We start from the raw sequence: 27,640 nt of genomic DNA, 5'->3' as shown, positions 1-27,640 counted from the left end.
TTCTGGGTGGTTGCGAGAGTTTTTTGGTGGTTACTAGAGCATTTCTAGACGTTGCTAGGGTGTTCAGGGTGGTTGCTAAGGTATTTTTGGTAGTTGCTATGGTGTTACTAGGTGGTTGGTAGTTGTCAAATATGGTTACTATGGAGTTTTTATAGAGTTCTTAAAATCTTTAATAACGAGTTCCTTCAGTACGGCACTCGGCCTGCGGCCTCGTGCCTATGGCCGAATAGACACAAGCATGGAGCGATATCGCAAGGCTACGAGTGTGATATTGCTTTAAAAATAAAAAAAATACAAATAAATGTTTTTTATTGGTTTAGGGTGGTTGCTAGGGAGCTCTTAGTGGTTGCTAGGGTGCTGTAACTGGTTGCTAGGGTGTGGCTATCAAGATTTTAGGCCATTACTTATTGGCTGCTTGATAATATAAATCCTCTGAGGGAGAGAGAGAGGGAGAGAAACGCAGGGGTGTCAGGCCCTTTGGAGTGGTGTGTGTGAAAACGGCAGTTGGGATTCAAATGTTTTTAGAACTCCCCATGTTAAGTCAATGGGACTTTTTTGGCCGCTTTTTCGTCCGCTGTGCGAACATCGTACACCCGATCGCTTAGAAAAGTCATAGCACACCTCTCCTCAATGAGCCGGTCGATTTGACACCTCACTCAGGGGTCTGTGACAAACGGTGCGGGGCGAGTTACGCGCCAAACTTTTGTCCGGAATAATAAGAAGAAGAATAATAAGTATGAGCAATAACAATAGTGTTGCTTTGAAAAAGCACCACTAATAAAAATAAGAATAATAATAAGTATGAGCAATAACAATAGTGTTGCTTTGAAAAGCACCACTAACTAGAATGTACATTTCCTGAAGAAAATGTGAAGTGGTGCTTGCAGTGGCAAAACTCGCCACTGGGCAGATGCTAACACAATTAACATGTTGTGATACCATGATATACCACGTTTTAGCATTATTTACCACGATTTACCATGTTTCTAAGATGATTTACTACGATTTACCACATTCCAGCATGATTTACTATGATTAACATGTTGTTAAAATGATGCTAGCATGATTAGCATGTTGTTAACATGATTAGCATGTTGGTAGCATGATGTTAGCATGATTAGCATTTTGCTAGCATGTTTTTAGCTAGATGCTAACATGATTAGCATGTTGCTAGCATTATGCTAGCTTGATTAACATGTTGTTAGCATGATGCTAGCTTGAATAGCATTGTGCTAGCTTAATTAGCATATTTGTAGCATGATGCTAGCATGATTAGCATTATGTTAGCATGATTCTAGCTTGATTAGCATGTTGGTAGCTTGATGTTAGCATTATTAGCATGTTGCTAGCATGTTTTTAGCTAGATGCTAACATGATTAGCATGTTGCTAGCATTATGCTAGCTTGATTAGCATGTTGCTAGCATGATGCTAGCTTGATTAGCATGTTGCTAGTATTATGCTAGCTTGATTAGCATGTTGCTAGCATTATGTTAGCTTGATTAGCATGTTGCTAGCATAATGCTAGCTTGATTAGCATGTTGGTAGCATAATGCTAGCATTATTAGCATTTTGCTAGCTTGATTAGCATGATGCTAGCTTGATTAGCATGTTGCTAGCATGATTAGTATGTTGCTAGCATGTTTTTAGCAAGATGCTGTTGCCAGGTGGTGGTTGCTAGGGTTTTCTGGGTGGTTGCTATGGTGTTGCAAGGCAGTTGCTAAGGTGTTCTGGGTGGTTGCTAGGCAGTTGCTAGGGTATTTTTGGTGGTTGCTAGGGCTTTGCTAGGTGGTTGCTATGGTGTTGCTAGGCAGTTGCTATGGTATTCTGGGTGGATGCTAGGGCGTTGCTAGGGTGTTCTGGGTGGTTGCTAGGCGTTCTGGGTGGTTACTAGGCAGTTGTTAAGTGTTCTGGGTGGTTGCTAGGCAGTTGCTAGGGTGTTCTGGGTGGTTGCGAGAGTTTTTTGGTGGTTACTAGAGCATTTCTAGACGTTGCTAGGGTGTTCAGGGTGGTTGCTAAGGTATTTTTGGTAGTTGCTATGGTGTTACTAGGTGGTTGGTAGTTGTCAAATATGGTTACTATGGAGTTTTTATAGAGTTCTTAAAATCTTTAATAACGAGTTCCTTCAGTACGGCACTCGGCCTGCGGCCTCGTGCCTATGGCCGAATAGACACAAGCATGGAGCGATATCGCAAGGCTACGAGTGTGATATTGCTTTAAAAATAAAAAAAATACAAATAAATGTTTTTTATTGGTTTAGGGTGGTTGCTAGGGAGCTCTTAGTGGTTGCTAGGGTGCTGTAACTGGTTGCTAGGGTGTGGCTATCAAGATTTTAGGCCATTACTTATTGGCTGCTTGATAATATAAATCCTCTGAGGGAGAGAGAGAGGGAGAGAAACGCAGGGGTGTCAGGCCCTTTGGAGTGGTGTGTGTGAAAACGGCAGTTGGGATTCAAATGTTTTTAGAACTCCCCATGTTAAGTCAATGGGACTTTTTTGGCCGCTTTTTCGTCCGCTGTGCGAACATCGTACACCCGATCGCTTAGAAAAGTCATAGCACACCTCTCCTCAATGAGCCGGTCGATTTGACACCTCACTCAGGGGTCTGTGACAAACGGTGCGGGGCGAGTTACGCGCCAAACTTTTGTCCGGAATAATAAGAAGAAGAATAATAAGTATGAGCAATAACAATAGTGTTGCTTTGAAAAAGCACCACTAATAAAAATAAGAATAATAATAAGTATGAGCAATAACAATAGTGTTGCTTTGAAAAGCACCACTAACTAGAATGTACATTTCCTGAAGAAAATGTGAAGTGGTGCTTGCAGTGGCAAAACTCGCCACTGGGCAGATGCTAACACAATTAACATGTTGTGATACCATGATATACCACGTTTTAGCATTATTTACCACGATTTACCATGTTTCTAAGATGATTTACTACGATTTACCACATTCCAGCATGATTTACTATGATTAACATGTTGTTAAAATGATGCTAGCATGATTAGCATGTTGTTAACATGATTAGCATGTTGGTAGCATGATGTTAGCATGATTAGCATTTTGCTAGCATGTTTTTAGCTAGATGCTAACATGATTAGCATGTTGCTAGCATTATGCTAGCTTGATTAACATGTTGTTAGCATGATGCTAGCTTGAATAGCATTGTGCTAGCTTAATTAGCATATTTGTAGCATGATGCTAGCATGATTAGCATTATGTTAGCATGATTCTAGCTTGATTAGCATGTTGGTAGCTTGATGTTAGCATTATTAGCATGTTGCTAGCATGTTTTTAGCTAGATGCTAACATGATTAGCATGTTGCTAGCATTATGCTAGCTTGATTAGCATGTTGCTAGCATGATGCTAGCTTGATTAGCATGTTGCTAGTATTATGCTAGCTTGATTAGCATGTTGCTAGCATTATGTTAGCTTGATTAGCATGTTGCTAGCATAATGCTAGCTTGATTAGCATGTTGGTAGCATAATGCTAGCATTATTAGCATTTTGCTAGCTTGATTAGCATGATGCTAGCTTGATTAGCATGTTGCTAGCATGATTAGTATGTTGCTAGCATGTTTTTAGCAAGATGCTGTTGCCAGGTGGTGGTTGCTAGGGTTTTCTGGGTGGTTGCTATGGTGTTGCAAGGCAGTTGCTAAGGTGTTCTGGGTGGTTGCTAGGCAGTTGCTAGGGTATTTTTGGTGGTTGCTAGGGCTTTGCTAGGTGGTTGCTATGGTGTTGCTAGGCAGTTGCTATGGTATTCTGGGTGGATGCTAGGGCGTTGCTAGGGTGTTCTGGGTGGTTGCTAGGCGTTCTGGGTGGTTACTAGGCAGTTGTTAAGTGTTCTGGGTGGTTGCTAGGCAGTTGCTAGGGTGTTCTGGGTGGTTGCGAGAGTTTTTTGGTGGTTACTAGAGCATTTCTAGACGTTGCTAGGGTGTTCAGGGTGGTTGCTAAGGTATTTTTGGTAGTTGCTATGGTGTTACTAGGTGGTTGGTAGTTGTCAAATATGGTTACTATGGAGTTTTTATAGAGTTCTTAAAATCTTTAATAACGAGTTCCTTCAGTACGGCACTCGGCCTGCGGCCTCGTGCCTATGGCCGAATAGACACAAGCATGGAGCGATATCGCAAGGCTACGAGTGTGATATTGCTTTAAAAATAAAAAAAATACAAATAAATGTTTTTTATTGGTTTAGGGTGGTTGCTAGGGAGCTCTTAGTGGTTGCTAGGGTGCTGTAACTGGTTGCTAGGGTGTGGCTATCAAGATTTTAGGCCATTACTTATTGGCTGCTTGATAATATAAATCCTCTGAGGGAGAGAGAGAGGGAGAGAAACGCAGGGGTGTCAGGCCCTTTGGAGTGGTGTGTGTGAAAACGGCAGTTGGGATTCAAATGTTTTTAGAACTCCCCATGTTAAGTCAATGGGACTTTTTTGGCCGCTTTTTCGTCCGCTGTGCGAACATCGTACACCCGATCGCTTAGAAAAGTCATAGCACACCTCTCCTCAATGAGCCGGTCGATTTGACACCTCACTCAGGGGTCTGTGACAAACGGTGCGGGGCGAGTTACGCGCCAAACTTTTGTCCGGAATAATAAGAAGAAGAATAATAAGTATGAGCAATAACAATAGTGTTGCTTTGAAAAAGCACCACTAATAATAATAAGTATGGAGGATAACAATAGTGGTGCTTTTCAAAGCACCACTAATAAGTATGGAGGATAACAATAGTGGTGCTTTTCAAAGCACCACTAATAATAAGTTTAGTGACAATAACACTAGTGTTGCTTTGAAAAAGCACCACTAATAAGTATGAGTGACAATAACACTAGTGGTGCTTTGAAAAAGCACCACTAATAATAATAAGTATGGAGGATAACAATAGTGTTGCTTTGAAAAGCACCACTAATAATAATAAGTATGAGCAATAACAATAGTGATGCCTTGCTTTCAGCAAGCACCACTAATAATAATAAGTATGGAGGATAACAATAGTGTTGCTTTGAAAAGCACCACTAACTAGAATGTACATTTCCTGAAGAAAATGTGAAGTGGTGCTTGCAGTGGCAAAACTCGCCACTGGGCAGATGCTAACACAATTAACATGTTGTGATACCATGATATACCACGTTTTAGCATTATTTACCACGATTTACCATGTTTCTAAGATGATTTACTACGATTTACCACATTCCAGCAAGATTTACTATGATTAACATGTTGTTAAAATGATGCCAGCATGATTAGCATGTTGTTAACATGATTAGCATGTTGGTAGCATCATGCTAGCATGCTTTTAACAAGATGTTAACATGATTATCATTTTGCTAGCATGTTTTTAGCTAGATGCTAACATGATTAGCATGTTGCTAGCATTATGCTAGCTTGATTAACATGTTGTTAGCATGATGTTAGCTTGAATAACATTTTGCTAGCATTATGCTAGCTTAATTAGCATATTGGTAACATGATGCTAACATGATTAGCATGTTGCTAGCATGATGCTAGCTTGATTAGCATGATGTTAACATGATACTAGCTTGATTAGCACGTTGGTAGCTTGATGCTAGCATGATTAGCATTTTACTAACATGTTTTTAGCTAGATGTTAACATGATTAGCATGTTTTTAGCTAGATGCTAACATGATTAGCATGTTTTTAGCATGATGCTAGCTTGATTAGCATGTTGTTAGCATTATGCTAGCTTGATTAGCATGATGTTAGTATGATGCTAGCTTGATTAGCATGTTGGTAGCTTGATGCTAGCATGATTAGCATGTTGCTAACATTGCTAGCTTGATTAGCATGTTGCTAGCATTATGCTAGCTTGATTAGCATGTTGATAGCATGATGCTAGCTTGATTAGCATGTTGATAGCATGATGCTAGCTTGATTAGCATGTTGGTAGCATAATGCTAGCATTATTAGCATGTTGCTAGCTTTATTAACATAATGCTAGCATGATGCTAACTTGATTAACATGTTGCTAGCATGTTTTTAGCAAGATGCTGTTGCCAGGTGGTTGCTAGGGTTTTCTGGGTGGTTGCTATGGTGTTGCTAGGCAGTTGCTAAGGTTTTCTGGGTGGTTGCTAGGCAGTTGCTAGGGTATTCTTGGTAGTTGCTAGGCAGTTGCTAGGGTGTTCTGGGTGGTTGCTATGGTGTTGATAGGCAGTTGCTATGGTATTCTGGGTGGATGCTAGGGCATTGCTAGGCAGTTGCTAGGTGTTCTGGGTGGTTGCTAGGCAGTTGCTAGGGTGTTTTGGGTGGTTGCTAGAGTTTTTTGGTGGTTACTAGAGCATTTCTAGACGTTGCTAGGGTGTTCAGGGTGGTTGCTAAGGTATTTTTGGTAGTTGCTATGGTGTTACTAGGTGGTTGGTATAATAAGAAGAATAATAAGTATGAGCAATAACAATAGTGTTGCTTTGAAAAGCACCACTAATAAGTATGGAGGATAACAATAGTGATGCCTTGCTTTCAGCAAGCACCACTAATAAGTATGGAGGATAACAATAGTGATGCCTTGCTTTCAGCAAGCACCACTAATAATAAGTATGGAGGATAACAATAGTGATGCCTTGCTTTCAGCAAGCACCACTAATAATAAGTATGGAGGATAACAATAGTGTTGCTTTGAAAAGCACCACTAATAATAAGTATGGAGGATAACAATAGTGATGCCTTGCTTTCAGCAAGCACCACTAATAAGTATGGAGGATAACAATAGTGATGCTTTGAAAAAGCACCACTAATAAGTATGGAGGATAACAATAGTGATGCCTTGCTTTCAGCAAGCACCACTAATAATAATAAGTATGGAGGATAACAATACTGCCCTACAAAGCAAAAAGGCAGTAACTGCATTTTTGGTCAAAAATGAGTTATTATCCTTTTCATGACAGTCAAGGCATCCTTTGTTATGTGACAAAACATCTTCTCAAATGTGTGTCGTTTTGGAGAAAAATGGTAATAGTTAGTCAGAGATGAGGTAAATTAAACTTTGAGTTTAGCCGAAGGAGTTGCTATAACGTGTGACGGTTGGTCATCAAGAGCTACGGAGTCGTACATGACCATAACCGCGCATTACATCACGAATGAATGGCAGCTTTTAACTCATATTTTACAAACCAGGGCGATGCATGAGATGGCTGAGTTGCTGAAAACGGCAACCCAAGAGTGGGGTATCGCTAACAAACAGATTGTTTTGGTTACGGACAACACGTCCAACATGGTTGTGGCCGCGCAGGTGGGGGGGGTACCTTCACGTGAAATGTTTTGCCCATACGCTCAACCTCGCACTAAAGCTGCCTGCTGTCGCCATGTTACTAGGAAGAGTCCGGGGCATAACCACTTTTTTCCACCGCAGTACAATCGCCAACTTCATGTTGGAGCAAAAACAAAAGCTTCTGGACCACCCCACTCACAAGCTCAAGACCGATGTTGTGACCTATTGGAACAGCGGGTACGGAATGCTTGAACGTTTCTTGGAACAGCAACCAGCGATCTGTGCTGCTCTGTTGTCCTCTGAGGTCAGGAGGTCAGGCAGTGATATCTGCACCCTAAACGAAAAATGACATTACAGATGCTGAGGACATAATGCAAGCACTTCGACCGATGTTAGTAGCCACAAAACTTGTTTCAGAGGAGAAGAATCTGACTTTGTCTATCATTGCTCCAGTGCAGGCAAAGCTGCTAAATGACACACGAGAGACAATGGGGGACAAACCAATTGTGAGGGACATCAAACAGAGATCTGCAGAAGAGATACAGCACTGTTGAAGAAAAAAACACCCTCCACACAGCATCGGCCCTGGATCCACGATTTAAGTCACTCACTGCCTTTCCTGACCACAGATGACATCAGTGACATTTATTCCAGACTGGTTGTGGAGGCAGCCAGCCTTCAGGAAGGCTTTATTTAATTAATTTATCACATTGTTTAAATAGTTATTTTAAAATGTCAGAAAGTATTTAAAAATGCTATATTATTTACCTGATTTTTTAAAACCAAGCCTATGTTCATCTGGTGATTAATCTCTATACTGGTTAGTGGTGGTTAGCATTATTTTCTTATATGTGTTTCAATGCAATTGTTTAAATGGTTATTTTAAAATGTAAGAAAGTATTTAAAAATGCTATATTATTATCGGATTTTTTAAAACCAAGCCTATGTTCATCTGGTGATTAATCTCTATACTGGTTAGTGTTTAGCATTATTTTCTTATATCTGTTTTAATGGAAAATCTTTTAACATCTATCTAATGTTTCCCTACAGCCCACTATTAGGCAAGAAGAGACCAGCAGTGCCTCTGGAGTAGAAATGGATGGATGGAGCTTGAAGAGCCTAAACCTTAAAGAAGATCTGGGCTAGCTGATTTACTGGGAGAAACATTTTCTACCACAGCGCCACAAAAGTCAGCATTTACCCAAGCTGAAGAGGAAGTGAAGAGATACCAGGAGGCTTCTCCACTGCCACTAGAAGAAAACCCCCTCAACTGGTGGAAAGCTTATGAGACAATGTATCCTTACCTAGCCAAACTCGCTAAAAGATACCTGAGCATTCCAGCCACTAGTGTCTGCTGAACGGGTGTTCTCCACTGCAGGAGACATAGTAATGGCCCAGAGGAGTACTTTAACATCTGAGCATGTTGACCAACTCCTTTTTCTTAACAAAAATGCCAATATTCCCAAATTACTTTTGGTTGATGACCTTGCAACCAACAGGACTGGACTCTAGTGGTACACATTTTTGTTTATTTTTTTCAATTTGATTGAAGCTCTAAGTTACTCTTATTTATATAATTATTCTCAGGTTTATGTTACTCTATTATGTATGTGTTATGTTACTCTATTGTATTTAAATAATTTTAATTGATGTGCTGGGAGCTCACCATTCATATGAGAGGTCTCCTATTCAGAGAATAATTGTGTCCTGTCCTGTAATAAGGTCAAGTTTTTGCACTTCTGTTATTAGTGTAGAAGATAATGTCCACAGAATTAAATGTGACATATGAAGTGAGTTGAGCTCACTTATTTTCCTCATTTTTTGTAATGCCTTTGAATAATATAGGAGACATGAATCGCAATATATCGCAGAATCGAATCGCAATACTTGCTGTATCGCAATATGTTAAGAATCGCAATAATATTGAATCATGGGCCAAATATCACAATACTATCAAATCGTCACATTTTTGCCAATTCCCACCCCTAATGGAAAGAGAGTTTGATTGCATACAGAGAGGCCTTAAAAGCTGCTAGATCTGCTTTCAACCCTATTAGAAGAAAATAAACAAAACCCTAGGTATTTATTTGAAACAGTGGCTAAACTAACGAAAAAGAAAGCTTCAAGCCCAGAAATTTCCAAGCAACACAGCAGTAATGACTTTATGAACTTTTTCACTAATAAGATTGATAATATCAGGGACAAAATTATAACTATGCAATGCAACAGTCTACTACAGTATCGCATCAGGGAGTGCATTGTAGTCTCCCTAAGGAAAAATGTGATTTATTTATTGCTATAGGAGAGGAAGAATTCGCTAAACTCGTTAAATCATCTAAACAGACAACATGTATGTTAGACCCTACACCGACTAAGCTACTGAAAGAGATGCTTCCAGAGGTCATAGATCCTCTTCTTACGATCATTGATTCATCTTTGTCTCTAGGATACATACCAAAAATCTTTAAGCTGGCTATGATTAAAGGTAGGGTAGGTAATCCTGTTCAGAAACACTTTTTTTTATAAATGGTGAAATGGTCCTTCCATCCTGATAGTAGTCAATACATTATGTGTTTAGAAAAAGGAATGAAAAAAATCAGACCTCTGTAGCAGCTGCAGGACAGTAAAAACTCTGACCAATCACTGCCATTCGGTGCGAATGTAAAGAACCAATCAGATGCCTTCATGTCTCGTGCCCGCCCCGAGCCCCACTGCGCGCGCTGCCCGGCGTGCACTCATCACATGTCACCGTTCCCGGAAATATTCAGCTCAAAGCACCTGCATATGCAGTCAGCGAAGGCAAACAAGGCAAAAACTACTTCCTCGGACCCTGCCCGCACTCTTGAACGACCTCCTCTGCTTCGCCCTCAACCCCGGACCTGTCCTCGAGCCGACGATGCGGTACTTTTCTCCGGACTCGGAGTGTACGTTAGTCTTCATTAGAGTCAACAATGTTTTCATCATGGAAACTCTTACATGCAAAACACCGTATATGTTATGAATCTTACACGAAATTCATCTTCATCACAGTGTAACTGATGGTAATGGAAAAACGTGTATCAATGCAACCTGTTTTTAGTTTTGCCTTATAAATATAGCTCGTTACCGAATGAAACTTTACCATTATCGATATGCTAGCTTGATAGTGAGTACTAAAAGAAATCTTATTTGTTTATATTCATAGTGATAAAGTTAGGTATTTTATTACATGTGATTCTGACATGATGTCACTGTATGTACTGCGCTCCTTCCTCTCCACTCGTCTCAGGTAATAAATGCGTCTTGTTCCAGCCTGAGCGTTTGGCGTCGCGCGTTCATGTGTTTTGGGGGCGTGGCTTTGGAAGGAGCTCAGAAGGGAGGGGGTGGAGTGAATGGAAATAATGAGCTGTGTTTATTGCAGATTAAAAGGTCTACAGTCACTCGATTTTTATATTTTCTTTTTCAGAGTACTTACATTTTAATTATGTATTGGTATATAAAGACAGTTTAAACAAATTTGGAATGTTATTTTTTTAGAAAAATGATTACCTACCCTACCTTTAAACCACTTGTAAAAAAAAAAATGCAACTTGATCCTACAAAATTAGTAAATTACAGGCCGATCTCGAATCTACTCTTTCTGTCAAAGATACTAGAAAAGACAGTATCTTCACAACGATGTTCCTTTTTAGAAAGAAATTATATCTGCGAGGATTTTCAGTCAACATTCTTTTAAATAGACTTTAAAGCCGCTTTGGAACAATCTACATTGTTAAAAGTGCTATATAAATGAAGATGACTTGACTTGACATGAAAAGAATGCAGCAACTGAAAAGAGCTCTCGCCATAGATGTTCTTGTTATCTGTCACGTTAAAATACTGCGTTATGTTATTCTCTTGACATCTGAAAAAAGAACATGTAGGGAATTTTACAGCTTAATCAGTCAAACTGTGCTACCTTATGATTTGAAATTATTTGTTTTAGTCTTTTGAGTGAAACGTCCCCGAACCGGAAGTGTCTCCCGTATTCTAAAACGCAGTACACTCATTAAGAAAAAGGTGAATATGATAGGAAATGAAATTAAATATATGGAGGGTTTTAACTGTGACAGGATGATTGACAGCGTAGTTTAAATGGTGATGCAATTATGCCTAAAAGGAGTTTTTGTTTACTTTTTAAAGATTACTTAGGCTATATCATTATTGCATTATTGATACTCCAGTAAATGTGACTTTTTTTTTGTTGTTGCTGAGTTTCTGAAATTGTAAAAAAAAAAAAAGCTTGACAAAGTGATAGAGTGGACAAATTAATAACAGGGAAGACAAGAACGGTATAAAGAATGGATGGATGATTTCCTTTCTCTCACATACAACCAGTTATGTGATTACTTAACTGGATTAGGGAAACAATATGTAAAAACACTGCCAAAGAACTTTAAATGCACTTCTTGAACTTTAAACATAAATTACTTTCACAATGTACATTCTCAGTGTCCACTTTGTTAGGTCTTCTGACTTAATAGGGTGGACACTGACCGGACATTCTGACCTAAAAGCAGCCAATGCACAGTGTCTGTGCAAAAAGAAGCTAACATAGAATGATTATCTAATAAAGAATTGCATGGTCTATTTGTCATTTTAAAACTATGATGTTTTTACTAACTTTTTCCCCTTTTTTAAGTTTTCCCTTAACAGGGTGGGCGTACTAAGGTTGGCCACATCAAATTTGAAAGATAAAATTGCTGAAAAATTAATACAAATAAAAGTAGACCATTAAAATAATAGAGGATATCACTCACTTTCCCAAGTTGTTTTCCCTCCAAAGAAGTGATGACAACTTAATGATATGCCATTTAATTTGTACAACTTTCATTCAAAGGGGAAGTAGTCAAAAATAAGAGGGTGGACAATAAATTGAGGGACAAGCTAAACACCTTGATTATAATAACTAAAATAAATTTAACAATTAAAAAGAATAGGCCTATATACATTAGAGAGAATCTTTACTGATATACTCAACAATGTAAAAATGATAATCACATACAGGAAGTGTTGCATTTATAATGAAATTGGGATACAATAGGGACATTGAAAAAATGTGATGTAATTCAAAGTGCTGTAAAATGTCTTAAATTAGCTTATTTTAAATCACCTTCAATATGCTTAGAATTCAAAAGTCGTTATTTATGACTAAGACATGTTTATAATTTGTATTGTTCCACATTTAAGACAGTAATGGTATGATCATTGCTGGGGACACAAAAGACACCGAATCCCATAAATGACACTAGCGACAGAGCGGTAGGATAAATACGCAATTATGACGAAGTAGTATCTCCCAAAACTTGTACTTTTTCTTAAAAAAAAACCAGTAAATACTTTTAAGGGCTCAAGTAAGCGAATTGGGACGCTGAAATTATGACTGCTTGTTGCTCAACGGTGCATGCGCATAATCACTTACCGAAATGATCCAAGGGAAACGCTCCTTTGTCCGGTGGACGGGGTCGGAACGTCTTGGTTCCGAAGTTCATCGCTGTTGACATTGTTTCTTAATATAAGTTCTGACTACGCAAAGAATGACGCACTGTTAAGGCCACTCATGTGAAGCTGTGAATTAAGCAACAACCGGACAGTTTACTTCCTCTGTAATAGTAGACTTAGGTTTCAAAATAAAGGTAAGCGGAACAATTAATCTAATGCTACCGATAAAATTAGCAATTTAGTAACTAGAAGGCTTTGAATTGATAGTAAAATGGCTAGTTTTCTGTGGTTTTATTGTTGGCTTCACGTAGATTTAGACAAGAGTCAACTTTGCATAGTTAATGTTGTGATTTTGCAAGTTATGAAAACAAATTTTGCTGACCAAATAAATAATTTTTTGTAATTTTTAAAGTCACCATTAAATAAAAATCGTACATTCTTATTTTTTATGGAATATTGCAGTATTTATTAAAAATGATTTATCATTATATTTATTATAATAAAATAATTTATAATAATAATAATAATAATCATAATCATGGGTAATCATGTACCCTCCTAATCTTTATTCAAAATAACTTCCCCTCCCAATATATATATATATATATATATATATATATATATATATATATATATATATATATATAGGCCTATATATATATATATATATATATATATATATATATATATATATATATATATATATATATTTAATTTATTGCAGAACTTATACATAACTAAGCTCAGGGAAGTTAAGCAAGGTTGTATCTTTTACAATGAACAAACAATGATACACAACAGAAAACATAAATATCCTGGATTTGCATACATCAAATTATGTTATTATGCATACACAAAAAAAGAAAAGAAAAAGAAAAGCATAATAATAAGGTTAAGTCATATCTTTGAATAAATTATCATAATGCATAAAACATTTTGCACTTTTTGTTGTTGTTGTTATTTACAAGTCTAAAGGCCCTTTCACACCGGACGCGTAACGAAAAAGCGAAACGAAAAAGCGAATAGTTCGCGTCAAAACCATTCACATCAGCCGCGAAGCGAATTTGCGACGTTGTGACGTTCAGAGCTTTAACATTCGCGCCTACAGTTGAGAAAAAAATGGACACATCATCCTCATCCAGTGAAGACGAGCTTTTAATTTCATTTAACTTGAAAAGACAGAAAATAAGGTTTTGGGTGCACCCAATCTTGAAAAACAGAGAGTCTGAAGGGGAGTATAGAAATCTTGTACAGGAGCTAAAACTGTATCATGGCCGGTTCCGCACTTATTTTCGGATGTCTGTGGGACAATTTGAGGAGCTCCTTCAGACAGTGGCACCGCATCTGACTAAACAAACCACAAACTTCAGGGAACCAATCGATCCGGAGCAGCGTCTGGCAGTCTGCTTAAGGTAACCCAGCAAACATTGGTCCGACGGCAACGTCGTGTCCCTGGCCAAAAATAGTCGCGGTATGACGGCATAAATCGGTAAAAATATGTAACACAGAACATTTCCTAAAAATGCATTCAGATACATGTGTGCATGTCTACAGTTATCTGAGGTTGCATGTATAATTGTTATTTTGACTTTTAGCTACGTGTAGTTCAATATACCATGTTGTGTTTCGGGTGAGAGAGGACGTCACCATGGCGACGTCTTTTACACGTGCATTTATAGTCCATCATGACCCTCTATGAAATCAATTGTGATAAAGCTGTGCTTAATCCTTGTGTGGTTAATACTGCAATAATTAATTACATTTTTTATTAAATTAAAGTTTTAATAAGTTGTGTGAATACGTCCACTGACGTCCTTTACACGTCTATAGTATCGGGTGAGAGGACGTCACCTGGCGACGTCTTTTACACGTGCATTTATAGTCCATCATGACCCTCCATCATGGAATCCTTGTGAAATATGCAAAAGCTGTGCTTAATCCTTGCATGGTTAATACTGCAAAAATTCATTTAATTGCCCAAGTAGTTTTTAAGAGGTTGTGAAGACGTCCACTGACGTCTTTACACGTCAAGGCTGTGAATACACGTCCACTGACGTCCTTTACACATCTAGTCAAGCAAGACAGAAAAAAAACCCCCAGGAATTATCTTTATGAAATACACGAATTGTATACAAAGTAAATATATTTACTTTATCTTGTTTAAATAAATTATAATCACACAGTTCCCAGTGTGTTAAGTTAATGCAAAGCCTCTGCATTTTAGTCATTATTTCAACCTTAGCCTACCTTACCTTTTCGGTAATGTTGTGTTTTTTTTTTTGTTTTTTTTATGGAATGTATGCATGTAAAACAGAAATATATCTGGTCACCATTTATGTCTGAGTTGGATGTAATTGCCAAAACTGTGCTGCCAAGATGTAACAAAAGATCTCCCGACATTACCAAATCCCGCGATAGGTTATAGATTATCTCACGAGATGTTAACGCGTTTTCCCCATAGACTCAGTGCTCGAATTGAGTCAAGTCTTATGGGGGGTCCCCAAGTTTTTTTGGGCGGGGGGTTGGTTAGTCTCGCAATATACACTTTATACAAAATATACAATATATTTGATCATAATATGCATAAATATATACTATTTATTAAAAACGCTTGAATTCACATACATATATATATATATCTCTTCTTTTAAATTACTTACTTGAGTAATATGGATTTAGAGGGTGACAAAGCAGCAGACCCAAAAGGGCAGCTATGGCAAATATACCAGGGCTAGAATAAAATTAAATATCCCCAAAATATTCCCAACTGAGCAAGCCAAAACCGTCATACATTTTATTTTCAGGATTTTTTGATGAATAGAAAGTTCAAAAGAACAGCATTTATTTGAAACAGAATCTTCTGTTACATTATACATGTCTTTACTGTCACTTTTGATCAATTAAATGCAACCGTACTGAATAAAAGTATTAATTTCTTTCCCAACATTTTTTTATAAATTCTAACCGCAAGCTTTTGAATGGTAGTGTATAATACTACAAAAGTTTATATTTCAGATAAACTTTCTATTCATCAAATTATTTATTTTTTAAATACTGTAAATAACGGTTTTCAACATTGATATTAATCATAAATGTTTGTTGAGCATCAAATCATCATATTAGGATTTCTGAAGGATCATGTGATGAACACTTGGAGTAACGATGGTGAAAATTCAGCTTTGATCACAGAAATAAATTATATTTTATTGTATTATTATTTTACATTGTAATAATATTTCATAATATTACTGTTTTTACTGTATTTTGGATCAAATCAATGCAGGCTTGGTGAACAGAAGAGACTCTTGAATTTTTGAATAGTGTACATCCAACAGAATGATTCTAGCTTTATTTACCAATGTAGTATTTACCCTAAAAACAACTGGATGATTTATGTGACACTGTGATAATGTTTGTTCCAAAAGACTTGATTAAATGCATGAAACTTGTTTATTATAAATTGTGGCAAAACAGGCTGTCAGCCTGTGTGTTGGTTGGGATTTTTCAACTATTTCAGCACATACGATTTTTAAATAGTTACGTCCAGTAGGTGGCGGCAAAGCACTGTCATGAGTGAGTGAGTCAGCAGACTATTCAACCATTTCAGTGAAAAAGGCTGCTTTATTCATAAACAAACAATACTATGGCAATCAAAATAAATCATTGCTATTTCAAGAGTGAATCCCGCATAAATGCGTATGTAATTCCCAAAACTTTGCCGTGTTTATACAGCCTTTGGTCCTAGCAGCATGAAAAACAAGTCATATACAAATAAATACAAATTCTGAATGGATATTAGAAAGCGCACAACGAGCGCTCCCTTTATAATTACTAAAAATCTGTTATCCATCTTCATCGAGATCTCTAGCACTAGCACTCCTGTAGAACCAGGACTGTTAATTATGAAAAAAATAGTAACGTAAGCCAAATGTTTCCAATATATGCTAGGAATATAAAAGCCCCGACATGGAGTGGATAACTGTTAGATATAAAGTAGAAAGATATATAGCGAGAGACAATTACCCCTCAAAAAAGTCAGTAAGAAGCTTTCTCTTCCCGACTGCGAGTGGAGGTTTATTTTTCTCCATATTTTAAAAGCTAAAATTAGCTTCACCGGAGCGGCGCCAAACAAACAGTCCTGTCAGTCGACGATGTCATGCGCGCGCACAGCGCTCTTTAGGCGGGGCGTTTACATTTTAAAGAGACATGACAACTAGCCTATAAACACACTTAAAATAAATTATTGTAAATAATCAATTCATGATATTTACTGTATCCTTTGCATGCATTTATTTTGATTTGTCATTATTATTTTTACTAAAATAAAAATATCCGAGGGACCCCCCTAATTCTATTTTTTACTTCTTATGGGGGGTCCCTAATACCTTATGGGGGGTCCCGGATCCCCCCAGCCCCCCCTCAATTCGAGCACTGCATAGACTCACTCCGGAACACTGAAGTTTGAACAACCACGAAGAGAGGAGGAATTGAGGCCCATATTATTAAAAATCTACTGTTGGGTACGTACATTTTGTATTATTAGATTCACGTGCTAGAGTTTTACTTGTTTGACATGAATGAACCGAAAGAAATGATGCCCACATTGTCAACTGAAATTGGCTAACTGAGTTTGGCTAAAATTAGCTAGTAGGCTAAAAGTTGCTTTGAACTTATACAACGGTATACCATAGTATAAAGTATGTTTAATGATACAGTCAAAGTTATTACTGTAAATTATTAATGTAGCCTTTTGAGAGTTTCTTTCAGAAAGTAAATTATCTGAAGTAGAATGAAATGTTTAGCTGGATTTGAACATGTATGTTTTCAGTAACTGCTTTAAAAATTTTGTAATTTTAGAATTGCTAAACATGTCTATTCAGGGGACATCACAGCCCACCTGTCTTTATCAGAAATGTCCTGTTCACTTTCTCACTGTTACACACCTAGTTAAGGGTCTTTCTCAAGGGCACCACAGTGGTATTGAAGAGGCAGGGGACAAATGCTGTTTTGAATTTAGCTGAAGACCATACAAATATTTTGAAAATAAGTGCATGTCATTTACCTCAAATTTTTAATTTTCATTTATTTTAAAAAGAAATATATTCTCTTCCCTTAGATGCTGTGAAGAGGTGGAGCCCACATGCTACAGACACTGAAATTGATGCAGCAATGGCAGAACACCTGAAACACACTCCAGGAAGAGCTGGGGGTGGTGGATACAAAAAATGAGCCAAACAATGTGTTTAAGGGATAGTTCACCCAAAAATGAAAATTGTCATCATTTACTCAACCTCATGTTTCAAACCTGTATACCTTTCTATGCTAAACACAAAGATGTTTAGAAGAATGTTTGTAACCAAGCAGATGTCGCTTCCCATTAATAATCATTTTTTCTCCAATAATGGTAGTCAGTGGATGCTCTATTTGCTTGGTTACAAACATTCTCCAAAATATCTTCTTTTGTGTTCAGCAGAAGAAAGAAACTCATACAGGTTTGGAATTTGGTGAGTAAATTACATAATTTTCATTTTTGGGTGAACTATCTTTATATAATAATTCAGTATTTTGCAATTGGTATTTTAGTTTGGTTAACAAATCGAGAGCTTAGAATTATAAGGTTCTATCTCCGTTTATTGTAGTTTATAAAGCATCAAAGTTTTTAAACTCGGTTTATGTTTTGTGAGATGGAACCTTTTATTTTATTAATAACTACTAACATTTTTTTTTTTTTTTACAAAAATAACACCACACAGGCATTAATAAACACCTAATGGATCAGATTGTCAAAAACTCAATTTCAACCAAAAGTGGAGATAGAACCTTAAAATTCTAAGCTCACGAAATGTTAAACATTGAAAAAAATAAAGAGAAATTTTGGCTGTTCAATATCAATAAAATGTTGTGCTTAATCAGAACATGCTTCTTTTTTGCTTATGTCCACAAATAATGTGTTATTGTTTTTGATGTACACGTGATTAAAACGTTTTATTGACGTTCAGGTCTGACTGGACCAATTTTGGACCTTTTTAGAACCTTTGTCAAGATGTGTAGGCTAAACCTCAAGACTTGATTGTCTTTCACGATGTTACACAATAGGTGTGTGATTATTTTATATGCAGGCTTATATATACACTTAAATTATGCAGCAACACATTTAAACACATATGACGACGCATTTAGACGTCCAGGGACGCGCAGAAGAGACGTGGAATTCACGGCCAGAAAAGACGTGGAATTCACGGCCAGAAATGACGTCGGTTCAACTTCCATTTTGGAACTATTTTTCAACCATGACGGGACGTCTCGGACGGACGTCTTTTCAACGGTCATTAAACGTCCAAATGTTTGCTGGGAAGCTGTCCTCTTAAAATCATCAGGGGCTATGTTTACATGCAATAATAAAAATAAAAAAATCCATTAGTAATCGGATTGAAGGCTCAATCGGACTGAAAAGCCTTGATGTAAAAACCCGGTTGGGCTCGATCCGAAAGAAATTTATATCGGATTGAAAGCTGGATTGTTTATTCCCAGATCGAGAGAACATGTAAACACTTGATCGGATTTAAAACCGAAACTGAAAGGACTGCGCATGTGCAATAAAGTTGAAATAGCGTAATGACGTATGCCACGCTGATCAGCTGTCATGTAAATCGCCTGAAAATGACGCACATCAACCCGATCACATGTTTAGCATTCATGTAAACACTACGTTCGGATTCATCGAAACAAAAGTTGTGCATGTAAACCAGTGGCGGATGCATAACGTAAGTCGAGGTGGGCCTGAATCTAGGTGTTCCGAAATCAAGGCTGGGTTTCCCGATAACGGTTGTCTCAGGGGGTCGCACACCGGACGCGCAGCTCAGCGCCGCGCCGCGGCACCTCTAGGACAACTCTCACCTGAAAATCCGATAACATCAGCAATTTTCTGATTTCTGTAAATAAATATAAAACTAAATGTATATTGCAGCACATGGTGAAGTCCGTATATACATTAACTACGATTTGAGACACATAAATGTAAATTTAATATAAAACTATGTAAATGGCGCTCTGTGGCGCAGCAGGATTTTGAACACGGACCTGAGCCGCCGCGGACAGACGCCGAAAGGCCGAATTTTGGCTGTTCGGCTGACAACCGATTCGGCTGACAACATTCGCTGTTGTGCCGAATTTCGACCCCCTGCCAAATTATTACCCCCCTCGCTGAAGTCAGTACCTGATTGCCTAATCCTAACCCCACCCCTAATCCTAACCCCTCCCCCACAACTAATCCTAAACCTACTAGGGGGGTAATAATTTGGCGGGGGTCGAAATTCGGCACAACACCGGGTTTCCCGATAACGATGTATCTTAGCTCTTAAGAGCGCTCTCTACGTGCAAGGTTACGAACGCTCTCAGCAATTCCACGAGCGTTTCCCAAAAATGCACTTAACATGAACGCGCGAGAACGCGCTCTACGTGCTACTTAAGAGTCGCTGTTCATTCGCGAAGTGCTGAAATATAACCTTATATGGAATCGTATTCTGAACGTTTAACCTAATAATTGTCATCTGTTGTGGATTAGCAATCAAGACAAGTCTATATAAAGCACCTACAGGCGGTGGCACTGACAAAATGGCTGAAAAACAAAACAAAACAAAAAACAAGAAAAGATACCTTTCAAAAATATGAAATTAATGTCCTTTTAGAGGAGATAGAGCGAAACAAAGATGTCATTTTTAACAGATTTAAAGGATTTCTTTTATTTATTTTTTGTTCATTCATTTAATTTTGATTAAAATTATTAGATTAAATTATTTCTATTATTATTTTTTTCTGACCTTTTTAATTATTTAATTTATACATTAATTTAACCAACAACAAAAAAAGAGTAATAAAGTGTACAAAGTACAATCAAAACCTTAAATTATAATCACATTGCATTTGAATAAAGTTAAAGGTGTAATCTGCCGGTTGTCCTGCAGGTGTCCTCATAAATCTGTCTTCTTACGATGCACTTGGGGATGTACGATTACTCCAGAGCACTCGTAGTTCTACGAAGATTTTCAAGTGCTACTTAAGCTACGATGCTTTTATGTGCTTTCTTCTCTTTCTCATTTTTGTTTGCTGAGGTGGAGCTGCGATGAAATATTGTTCTTGTAAATACTTTCAAGCATTTCAGTAATAAAAGTGTACGTCACGTACGGTGCTCGGCAGTGATCAAAAAGAATTTAAACAGTGGATTTTGAATCTCTTCTTGAAAACGCAGAGATGTGGATTCAGACGGCAATTAAATTACCACACGACCTGTTTGTCAAAAAACAGTAGGTACTAATTTGTCCAGGGATTTTTACGCGGGTTGGGTGAGAAAAAACACTGATATTATGGATTCGGACGGCACTAAAATAACCGACTTAAGGCCCTTTCACACCGGATGCGTAACGAAAAAGCGAAACGAAAAAGCGAATAGTTCGTGTGCGAATAGTTCGCATCAAAACCATTCACATCAGCCGCGACGCGAATTTGCGACGTCTGTGACGTTGAGAGAGATTCAACATTCCCAAACTTTCGCGCGAATCGCGCCGACAGCTGAGAAAACATGGACACTTCATCATCATCATCATCATCCAGTCATAGCATCCAGTGAAGACGAGCTTTTCATTTTATTTAAAAGACAGAAAAGAAAGTTTTGGGTGCACCCAATCTTACAGAACAGAGAGTCTGAAGGGGTTTATGTGCACAGTTTTTTTTTTTTTTTTTTTTTTTTTTGCGTCTTCAACTAAACACAGTGCGTTTTGTATAACTACACATTACATGTTACACGAAGTAAGTAAGGTAAAAATCATTCGACTAGAAACTGTAGATATCACACAAAGAATGTATAGTATAGCCTACTAAAAGCAGCCCTAAATAGTCTCACTACATTTTGTTACGTGTTCAAAGTAAACACGGTCTCTGTCTCTATCTTTGACGATAATAGTGTTAGCTTTGTATCCCAAATGTAGTTTGGCCTGCTAGCCTACACAGCACAGGACTATATGACTAAAACTATCACACAACAAACTCACAGTCAAGAGTTGGTTGGCAATGCAACGCCACACATTGTCTTTCAAATCGTTGTCCTTGTAGTATGTGATTGGCTGAAGCATTCTGTCGCCGCAAAAGTAAAAAAAAAAATCGACATCGAAGCGAATAAAATAAAAGTCGTTTTTTCGCCGCTGCGCATTCGCGTTCGGAAGCACTCATTTCACAAACAGCTGATCGAAAAATAAAACCATCGCGCGAATGATTCGTGCGTCAAAATCGCGTCCAGTGTGAAAGGACCTTTACCCTTGTAAATGTTTAAAATACCGTACGAGCCCATGATAAACAATATTAGCGTCCGAATAGGACTTAACTGACAGTAGCCTATGCTTTCACTGGCCTTTAAAAGCACTCTTTAATTAAAATAAATTTATAAAATGTTATTATATATAATAATATAATAAAAATTCTAACAACAATCAGTGTAATGACAATTTTATTCTTTGCATGAAAACACTTGAATTAGCCTAACTGAACACTGTCTGGGTGTATTAAAACTTCAGAATTATATTCATATAGACCTGCAACAGTGATAAGGTAAAGCTAAGAGTGGTCCAGACCAACCTTCCGAAAGTATGACTTACAGAAGGTATACTTAACTAAGAACGTTTCGGGAAACACATATTAACGATAAGGTACAGCTTAAAGGGGGTCGCACACCGGACGCGCAGCTCAGCGCCGCGCCGCGCCGCGCCACGTCTTTTAAATTCGAACACATTATTCTCTATGAGATAAAGTTAAAGTTTAATGCTTTTTCGGCGTCTGTCCGCGGAAGCTGCTTAAGATACCTTCTTACGTGCGACGTTACCCGGTGCTGTCTGTGGCGATGGTGCTGAATTGGTTGATATCGATGGCTCGAGAATCAATTATTCTCTCGAGCAGGGGCTGTTTATGTGAGAAAGCGGTGTTCTTTATAAAAGAAGCGCTTCAGAAATAGTTGAAATTGCATTTATAGGACTCATGGGATATTATAAAAAAATTATCCAAACTATAATAGCCTATAATAGCCTAGCCTACATATTTTTAAATTGTATCATATATTGCTGCCATAATAACCATTTCAAATTTGTATGTGCTTTCTTCTCTTTCCCATGTTTGTTTGCTGAGGTGGAGCTGCGATGAAATAGTGTTCTTGGAAATACTTTCCAGCATTTCAGTAATAATAAAAGTGTACATCTTAAGTACGGTGTTCTACAGTGATCAAAAAGGATTTTAACAGTGTATTTTGAATTTCTTCTTGTAAACTCAGAGATGTGGATTCAGACGGCAATTAAATCACCACATGACCTGTTTGTCAAAAAACAGGTACTAATTTGGCCAGGGATTTTTACGCGGGTTGGGTGAGAAAAAACACTGATATTATGGATTCGGACGGCACTAAAATAACCGACTTACCCCTGTAAATGTTTAAAATACCGTACGAGCCCATGAGAAACAATATTAGAGTCCGAATAGGACTTAACTGACAGTAGCCTATTTCACTGGCCTTTAAAAGCGCTCTTTAATTAAATTTAATTGTTTGTTGTGGTGAAGCTGCGATGAAATATTGTTCTTGTAAATACTTTCCAGCATTTCAGTAAAAACAAAAAGTGTAGCCTAAATAAGGTTTCGGGAAACTGAAACCTTGAGTCCTCTGACGTTAGGTGCTGTAGCCATTAAAGAAAACGTATTTAGGTTAATATATATGTTCAATATTATAATAGGCTATATGTTTTTATTTATTTAATCTATTTTGGTTATGAAAAGTGAACACTGAACAGCATTATAAGAGGCGCAATATGACCACTTCATAGGTTTGTTTTGTAGAAAGACTTTCTTTAAAGTGAATTTCGTTTTGTATAAATTGTATCTTAATTTTAAATGCCTGGATTTAATAAATAAGAAGCAAATATAACAGACAATAATCATGGAGGCGCCCGCGCAGTCACTTGCATTGCACGTTAACTGGAGCGCATCTCATCCTAACTTAACGAAACTCAGTGTATGCCTCACACAGACATGAGAAATACATAAAATACACAAAGCTTGAAATGTCTTTAAACGAAATAATTCAAAACGAAAAAAAAATTAAGGTTATAACGTGGTGTTATTCAAAATACGTTTTCCTCTTGTCTAGTTCAGGGTGCTTGCAAGAAAAGTTCTCAAAGTGATCATAGCTGAAAGCTGCTCGGAAATACTTTTCTACTCGGAAATACTCGGAAATAAAAAAACGATACTTTGATAAACTCGAATAGCTCCAAAAAATTCCCCTTGTTTAACGCTTCCTGAGTTCTCCGGTGCCCTCTCAGGGGTATCTCCATTTTTGCACACTACATGACAACATCCAGCACAACTTTGACGTGCTGTCGATTACGTTCAATGAACGAAATGGAATCTCCGTGCATCTGATTTAATACAGTACCGCTGCCTTGTTGCGCATGATTTTGTTTGTAGGAGAGTAATTTTACAAGTGCAGAAGCATGTAGCTTGCTAGATTGATGCTTCTCACAGACCTGGCCGATAAGTTTCCAATTTTTGAAACCCTCTTTAGTAAAAGTCCCCTCAGTGTGCTGTTCAGGAAAATGCCGACAGGCTTTACAAAAAAACAGGTCTTTCGACTGGCTATATTCAATCCAGTTGAACCTTTCATACCACTTGGCGTTGAAGCTTCGATATTTCCCATCAATTATGGTACTCGTGAATGCCTGTAGATGAGGTTGGGTAGCAGGTTACCCCAGAGCTGACAGATCCGACGGTGCAATTAAGTGTAGCAGTGATCGTCGATTAGCCATAGGCAGATCTGCTTGCCGGTTAGCATCAGTGGAGGTCGTCGGTTCGGAATTAATCTCTGCTCCATTCTCAGAGCCAGTGGTTGTTCCATTACGATCCACAGATTGGTCCTCCAAATAATTATTAATCTCAATACGAGGTTTTAAAAAAAAAAAATGAGTGAGAGTAACTTGTTTGGCCATACTAAAAAATCAAGATACCGTACACTTCTAGCGAACGTTATAACCGTTGGTTGTTCGCGTCATAGATGGTTCGCGCCAGATTACAATAGAGCGTGCTACGATGTTGCATTGACCAATGAAAACATGTCACCAACACACTTACATTTTAAATAGTTATCAGGCTTACTTATAATTTTACTGTTTTTAACATAACATGTTATAGATGAAATACACCACATAAAGTAGTATCCATGTTTAACAATACAGAGTAGTATTTTTTTTTTTCTGATTGGGCGGGCCAGCTGTGAATGTGGGCGGGCCCAGGCCCGTCCAGGCCCGCCCACAGCTCCGTGCCTGATGTAAACGTGGGCTGATTGTCATGTTCAATATTACAATGTTTTCAGTTGAGTCACAATGTAAACACTGACGGAAACACATTCACTTTCCATAGTCGCGGACACAGTTAGGTAAAAAAACAAAACTATTTTTAACTCAAAAAGCTTATGTGTTTGACATTTCGTTTACAGAAAAGAAACCCACTCACGTGACCCTTTTCAATATTTGGGGACTGCGAGTAGCCCAGGCTATAAATAGGCTACTGTCTAAGATAAGAAAACCTTTATTTGTCCCACAGTGGGGAAATGGTATGTCTATGAACTACAGATACACATTTAACTACTAGACCTACAGTTTAAATAAACATTCAAAAGGTACTTTAGTATTCAGTTGTTTAAGTAGAGCTAAACAGGGTAACAAATGTAGTATAACACACAATGACAGGATATATATGAATAAAAGCATCACAGAAGACCCAGGAAAAGTTTGACCTTTTATTGTTAATAATCACATGTCTGAACAACAATTTTTTACTATTGATAAAATATGATTTATTTATACTCTCAAATCTACATTATTCTAATAAATTAATTCTCCTCATTCCTATCCCTTAGATTCCTTAGCACTGGGGATTCTTTCACCACCATAGCCGCTAGTTTCCGCCTTGGAATTTCCACTCTGTCCATCATTGTGAAGCAAACCTGTGATTTCCTCTGGGAGACCTTAAAAGACACCTACATGCCAATCCCCAATGAGGAGCTCTGGAAGACAACTGCCCTGAGATTCTCTGAAAAATGGAACTTCCCCAATTGTATCGGTGCTTTGGATGGGAAGCACATTGTGATTCAGGCACCAGCTAATTCTGGCTCCCAGTTTTTCAATTATAAGGGCACCTTTTCTGTGGTTTTGCTTGCATTGGTTGATGCCGACTACCGCTTCCTAGTGGTGGATGTAGGAGCATCAGGCAGCAACAGCGATGGTGGTATATTTTCCAATTCTTTATTGGGACAGGTCCTAAATACTGGGAATTTAAACATTCCGGAGCCTTCTCATCTGCCATCTGCACCAGAGCTGGGGGCGTTACCATTTGTAATTGTTGCAGATGAGGCATTTCCTTTAAAAACTTTCATTCTCCGTCCCTACCCTGGAAGACGCCTGCCAGATGACCAACGCGTGTTCAACTACCGGCTCTCCAGGGCTCGACGTATAGTTGAGAATGCTTTTGGCATTCTCAGCCAGTGCTGGAGAGTCTACCAGCGCCGTCTGCAAGTGGCTCCAGAGACAGCCGACAGCATTGTGAAGGCAACTTGCATCCTGCACAACTTCCTGCGAAGGGCCAATGGGAACCACGGTGCAGAGCCTGAAAGTTCTGATGGCACAGAGGGCAGTGAGCTGGGTGACATTAGAGGTCTTCGAGGGAACAGGGCATCAGCTGAGGCACTGACGGTGCGAGACACATTCAGACGTTATTTTAACTCACCTGCAGGCCAAGTTCCATGGCAGGTTCCTCATGTAAACCGAGGTCTCCCTCAATGACATGACTGATTTATTTCTGAACATAGGAAAACCGTTGCATTAAATGGATTCACAATGATAAGCACACTGTAGCGTGCTTTGTGAAATGCAGATTAAAGGTCCTTTGCCTCCAAAGCTGCATTTAAGAAAGCACGCTACAGTGCGCTTATCATTGTGAATCCATTTAATGCAACGGTTTAAAAAACGTGAATCATATTAAAGTCTCAAACAAAGTTATTTTATGTTATATATTTTCCATTGTAGTTCATATAGGCCTATTAATTTCTACTTTAAATGCTTATTTCACTTTAAAATGTTTTGTAATTCTTGGTCTCGGGTAATATTAATCAACTTTAATTATATGATAAAAAGCAATAAAAGGGAGATGTTTCATTTAAAGGGGTTACGTTATCAATTAGTCCAATTGAGATGTTCCAAAATCCCTCAATTTTAATTTCTTCCTGGTGGTGCAGGTGGTCCTGAAAAAGCAAACGTAACATGATTAATTTGTATGGTTCAAAAAGTAAATAATTTGAGTTTGCCTGTTAAATCTAAATGTATTTCATGTAAGTAAATCTTGTATTTGTATATTTTTTTTTTTATACTTTGATAATTCAAGACCTTTAAAGCCAGTGAGAAAACACCAATGTCTTGATTATTATTTATTTGTTTAGATGTATACAGGCAGAACTTAAAGGACACAAAATAATAATAACTGACAACACAATATTAAAAAATAAACTCATAGGACAGTGTACGATGACGTAGACGGAAGGCTAAACTCCGCCCCATAAACCATCTCCTGAATTTTAATTTTTAGTCAGGACTGCCGCTCTGAAGGCAGCCTTCTCATGGCTGGGGCTAGGCTCATTAAAAAATGATATGTCTCATCTTTCTCCTCTCGCTGCCTGACTTTCTGGTCCTCCCTGGCCTCTTTCCTCGATAAGTAAACCTCAAAGAAGTCCTTAGACTTCCTTTTCTGAGGAGGTGGACAGAAAGGCTCTCCCTCACTCTCGGATGTGCCCTGACCTGCATCATCTACCACCTGCTGCTCCTCCTCAAGATTGCTGCAGACACTGTTCAAAAGCATTCTGTAAACTTTCCTGTGCCTCCTCA

The 27,640-nt window shown here is 38.0% G+C and overlaps 2 protein-coding genes and 1 long non-coding RNA gene across 5 annotated transcripts in view; 2 read left to right on the top strand and 1 right to left on the bottom strand.

The window, feature by feature from the left end:
- Positions 1–13,017, bottom strand: part of cox19 (cytochrome c oxidase assembly factor COX19) — a 77,373-nt gene extending 64,356 nt beyond the window's left edge. The window contains exon 1 of one of the 2 annotated variants that reach the window (XM_082152906.1): positions 12,661–13,017. In XM_082152906.1, the coding sequence (XP_082009032.1) occupies positions 12,661–12,742 (82 nt within the window). In that variant the 5' untranslated portion in view covers positions 12,743–13,017. The remainder of the gene's footprint in view (positions 1–12,660) is intronic. The other variant, XM_082152905.1, reaches the window with a different exon arrangement.
- A 354-nt stretch (positions 13,018–13,371) lies between these two features.
- Positions 13,372–26,545, top strand: LOC309485789 (uncharacterized protein; the record flags this gene model as incomplete). The annotated part of the gene is made up of 2 exons (XM_082152838.1): positions 13,372–14,092; positions 25,624–26,545. Exons 1-2 carry the CDS (start codon positions 13,800–13,802, stop codon positions 26,543–26,545), a joined length of 1,215 nt encoding a protein of 404 aa, XP_082008964.1. The 5' UTR covers positions 13,372–13,799.
- On the top strand, positions 14,115–18,595 carry LOC309485857. 2 transcript variants are annotated; one of them, XR_014201267.1, is made up of 3 exons: positions 14,115–14,169; positions 17,120–17,200; positions 17,797–18,595. It is a non-coding gene; the product is annotated as an uncharacterized lncRNA (long non-coding RNA). The 2 variants fall into 2 exon arrangements; XR_014201268.1 differs by having other exon boundaries at positions 14,130–14,151.
- Positions 26,546–27,640: the final 1,095 nt, after the last annotated feature.

The sequence above is a fragment of the Leuciscus leuciscus genome (assembly GCF_965113295.1).
Source record: "Leuciscus leuciscus genome assembly, chromosome: 21".
Taxonomy (NCBI): Eukaryota; Metazoa; Chordata; class Actinopteri; order Cypriniformes; family Leuciscidae; genus Leuciscus; species Leuciscus leuciscus.
This window is presented reverse-complemented; position numbering and strand designations above follow the sequence as displayed.